Source organism: Pinus tabuliformis, chromosome 4_2 (genome assembly GCF_031772625.1).
Source record: "Pinus tabuliformis cultivar Carrire ecotype Pingquan chromosome 4_2, CPIR1, whole genome shotgun sequence".
NCBI classification, from domain to species: Eukaryota; Viridiplantae; Streptophyta; class Pinopsida; order Pinales; family Pinaceae; genus Pinus; species Pinus tabuliformis.
The window spans coordinates 614,443,404-614,448,249 of record NC_142304.1 but is presented as its reverse complement, the minus strand read 5'-3'; the positions used below and the strand labels follow the sequence as shown (position 1 = coordinate 614,448,249).

At 33.3% G+C, this 4,846-nt stretch overlaps 1 protein-coding gene across 1 annotated transcript; it reads left to right on the top strand.

The window, feature by feature from the left end:
- The first annotated feature begins 239 nt into the window (after positions 1-239).
- LOC149170815 (uncharacterized) lies at positions 240-1,013 on the top strand. The gene has a single exon (XM_089427367.1). The coding sequence runs from the start codon at positions 334-336 to the stop codon at positions 958-960; it is 627 nt and encodes a 208-aa protein (XP_089283493.1). The 5' UTR covers positions 240-333; the 3' UTR covers positions 961-1,013.
- Positions 1,014-4,846: the final 3,833 nt, after the last annotated feature.

Genomic DNA, 4,846 nt, shown 5'->3' with positions numbered 1-4,846 from the left:
CGCTATATATAGCTAAACCTGCTCTCCGCTACTAAAGTATCAGGAAAGACCAGCTCTTTGCTAGAAGACAAAAAAAAAACTCTTAATTATTAACCATTAAAACTTCAAACCATATAAATTAATAAATATAAACATAAACATATCCCATATACCTTGCCATGCATGTACCATCAAAAAAAATAAAATCGAAACATTATATATAGCCAATCCTGCTATCCGCTACTAAAGTATCAGGAAGAACCAGCTCTTCTCTGCAAGACAAACAATCAGCATCCTCTCGTCTTTGCAACACCGTTGTGTTCCGTGTTCGAATCTCCGGGCCGTTTCTCGATCATGACAGAGGAGCTGCTCAGGAAACGCAATCGTGAGCTCGAGGCTCTGCCGGAGTCCATAGACGTCGAGGAGCGGAAACGCTCTCGCAGTGAAGAAACAGATCAGTTTCTTCATCTACTACAATTAGATCAAACTTTAGCAGAAGACGGCGCAGAAGATGGATTCTCTCCCAGTGAGGAGGTTGTAAACAGAGTCATGAGAAGCCTGGAGGAAGAGATTGCCACGACATGTTCCACTTCTTATCCTTGTCCTAACACAGGGTATGATTCTATGGCGACTGATATTTCTGGCATCCATGAAGGCCTAACCCGAGAGACGGGCTCGGGCGTTGATTTATGTTATCTCCTGGAGGCTTCAGACGACGATCTCGGCATTCCTTCGAGCCCCGCTTGGGACATAACAGAAGAATTCTGCCCATCTTCGGAGGAAACACGAGACCGTTTAACGGGAAATCCAAATCTTAAATCACTTTTTGAAAACTGGCACTTTGTGGACGAATTCGAAAACTATCAACTGTTCGAATTTTACGAGCATGCCTGGGATGCGACCCACCTTGAGGATCATCTGAACATAGATTTTGTCAGTCAGGTCATGTTATTTGATGGGGAAATTTTTTCTGCTGCTTGAAGACTGTAAATTGCCGACGGTTTTGAAGTTTTAATGAATGCAAGATTTCCTTATTTCTGTATAGTCGGTGCTTCAATCTGGTGCGGACCAGAAATAGCTATAGGATACAAACAACATTTGTACCATTAAAAATTTCTTTCATATATTTTGTGCAAATTGTGCAACATAGGTTTTGACATTCTTATAAATTTGGTATCTGACATGGCGGATAAAGTTTCAACACCTTTCAGATTAATCTAAACTATGATATACTTCATCCGAAATTCGTTTTCCTGGATTTCCCCGAAAGAAATTAAATTAAATATGATATCTGTCAAGAAAATTGTATGCCTAACATGTCAATTTAGGTTTGTTAAAAGTTTGTTATCTCTTCTTATTAATCCGGATTTTCAGTTATTTGAATTCCAGCTATCCACTGATAGTTCTGGTCTGATGCTTTAAGCTATGGATTAACTATTTTATTAAATACTATTTTTGTGAATATTATATATCATGGATATATTCGAAGAGCTCGAAAACGAACATTCCCCATTTATTACAATAACAATCTTTCGTTTTCAAATTCAACCCTCACCAGGAGTTGTGACATTGGCCTCATTCTCTTTATGTTCAACAGAGGAAAACCAACCGAAAGAGGCCATTTCTTTGCCTTACTTTAGAAATAGAAATACGACAGATCTTGTCTTAGTTTTTCATAATAGTGAGTACTTCTAGAGGCTCCAGGTAATGACCACAAAGGAAGATTGGTGCTTTGGTTGATAAATTTTTTGTTGACAGCGATCATAAACATTCTAATATATTTATTTATCTACAAACAAAACATATTTATTTCATCGTGTTAGATTAAAACATTTTGACTGTCACTCGTGACTCCGATGGCCATCTCTGGAATGTTTGTAATCGAGTATTCTTACTTTTTGCGAGTGTGCAGGTTTTGATTGTGTTAGCCTTGTCTGTGTCTACTCACAGTGTTCAGCCAGAGCATTTTTCCCTTCAATTTCCAGTTTATCTTCACTATTCCCTTTAACTAGAGCATTTTTCCCTTCACTTTCCAGTTTATCTTCACTATTTCCTTTCGATCAGATTCAGAAAACCCTTCACTCATTTTTTTTCTTTTTTCTTTTTGACGTGATTTGAATTCAGGAACTGTGTACAACACTGCGTGTGAGCATTTCTAGGATGAACAAATTCTGGAAGCAAACTTTGACTTTATCTGTTGCTTATATATATCAATCAAAGGGAAACATAAAAACGCACAAACATGAAGTTTAAAGAATTTTTGAGAAGTTCAATTCAGATATTCTATGTCCTGCTACATAATTATTATGCCCTTAGTCTTTCCGTTTTTTGACCTCCTTTTTTCAACTTAATTTTGTGCTTGTGGAAGAGCTCTGCATATTTACATGATTTTATTTTTTCCTTGCTTCTGTTTTCAACTCAAATTTATTATTCACATGTTTTTGTTATTTATTAATGGTTTATTCAATTATTTACGATCTATTAATGATTTATTTTAATTTTTACAATTCCTTTAAAAAAATTATATAAATTTTAGATTAAAAAATTACATAAATTATTAAATATACACATATGTTTACTATTAAAACATACCAATACACTTCATTTTGAAATAACACAAAACAAAATTAAATGGAAAATAAATAATGAAATATCACAAAATTTAAAAGAAATCCATTTATATTCATAAATTTACCATGCCAATTAAAATTTATTAAAATGCCTATTTTTGTTAACAAAAAAATTTAAAATATTACTTAAAATAAAATAATTATAAATTATAAAAAATTTAATCCCCATCAATACCTGCAAATCTGAAAATCAAATTTACAATTGTGCTAATATAAAATTTACAATTTTCCTAAATCTTTTAGGTATTCAAAACTTTCTTCATTTTCTATATTAGTTATGAAATACATTTTTATTATATTATTCTAATATTTTTAATTTAAATATCTTACAGAATATTTTTTATTACTAAAACTATTTTCATTTTCTATATTAGTTATGGAATATATTTTTATTATGTTATTTTAATATTTTTAATTTGACTTTTTATATTATTTCGATTTTATATATTTGGAGTTAATGCTTATATTCTATATATATGCAATGATGTCAGTTTATGAGTTGTTAATGATAGTTGAGAAATTATTTCAAGAATAAGTTAGATCTCACATACTCTATTTTATAGAAGAACCTTTGAATGTAATGTGTATATTAAAGCATAAACCTTTGTAAATATATGAGTGCTTTCATTCATTCTTTAAGCAAGATCGACCGCCAGAGATTAGATGACTGTGCATATGTCTTGGCAAAGAGCTTGTGCGCTACTATGCATATTGGTGCAAAACGAAACCGAATTGGAGCCTGCACTGTCAGCTGTAGGATCTCACGAGATCAGAGGAGAATGATCTGTAGAGAACAAGTCATGGAGCATCGCCGTGAACATATAAATGAAAATCAATGAAGTCAAAACCTGTTGTGAAGACTAGTCGAAAAGTCGACTGTGCATGTTCTTGTGAATATGTTGTTGTGAATGCGTTGAGTGTTGTAAAGACTAGTGTGGTAAATTCACCACATATTGACTACAGTTGTGATGTGCAAACCAGTGTGGAGCAACGGCATCACTTTTTAATTTCTTGAGCCGAGTCTGAAGTTTCCTTCCGCTTTACTTCTGGCGATCGTGGATTCGTTGGTGGAGAAAGTCTTTAGGTGGAAAGACCGTGGATCAAGCACTTGTGTTTTCTGTGGAGATGTTGAAAGAAGTTGCGACAATTCGAAGGCTTGGCCACTGGAATTATAGAATGTCCATTATTCAACCTGAACCGTTGTTCCAAAACAATAGATCTATTGATTATCGTTGTTGAAGAGACCTGCAATTAAGGTACCCTCTTGCATATAGAGAGATCCAGAGATGTGTTGACTATGACTGTAGATTTGTTGTACTCTGCAGTGTTCGTTGTTTTGTCTGCGTAAAGGAGGTGAAGCATTTTTACTTTTAAAGGGGAAATTTAATTTTGTTTTAAATGTATTTTTTGTTTGGTTTTGAATTTCTTCTTTAATCATGGAATTCATCGTTTTAGAAAAAATCAATGGCCTAAACTTTCTCTCATGGAAAATAAAAGTTTAGATACAATTATTGAAGAAATATTTGTGGGTATAATGAAGGGTTCATAAGTGGCCCTTGCAAAGTCCACACAGTTACTTGAATGAAAAATAGAGACGACAAAGCTAGGTCCATTATCAGGGTTTCTCTTTCAGATTCACAGTTACATCTTGTAAATCTCACTAAACCATCTAAGGAAATATGGGAACACTTGATTCAATTGTTTGGTGCAAAAGTTACAAAGCAAAATTTTCCATAAAGTTACAAACATTTAGACTTAAAATGAATGAGGAGACATCTATGTCTAGTCATGTAAATAATTTAATGTCTCTTTTAATACAATTATCTGAAGCCTGTGCTAGGGTGGAAGATGAAAATGCAAAATCCATATTATTCGATAGTTTACCTTCAAGTTATAGTAATGTTGTCTTCACTTTGAGTCAAATGTCTTCACTAAAATTCGATGAGAAAATTGCAACACTTCTGGTAGAGGAAAAGAGACTAAAATCGGAGGATACAGAAAGAAATTCTCAATTAGAAAAAACATTATTTACAAATACGAGGATGAGAAAGAAAAATGCAAATAAAAGTGAACTTGAATTCTACTATTGCAAGAAAATTGGGAATATATCGTGGAATTGAAGAAGTTGTGCCAGGGATCTGTTAAAAGGGCAAGAATCGACAAATATAGCCACAAATGAATAATCATTGAATTTTGATGATGAATTGAATGAAGAATTTGAACCTCTCAAACTCCTT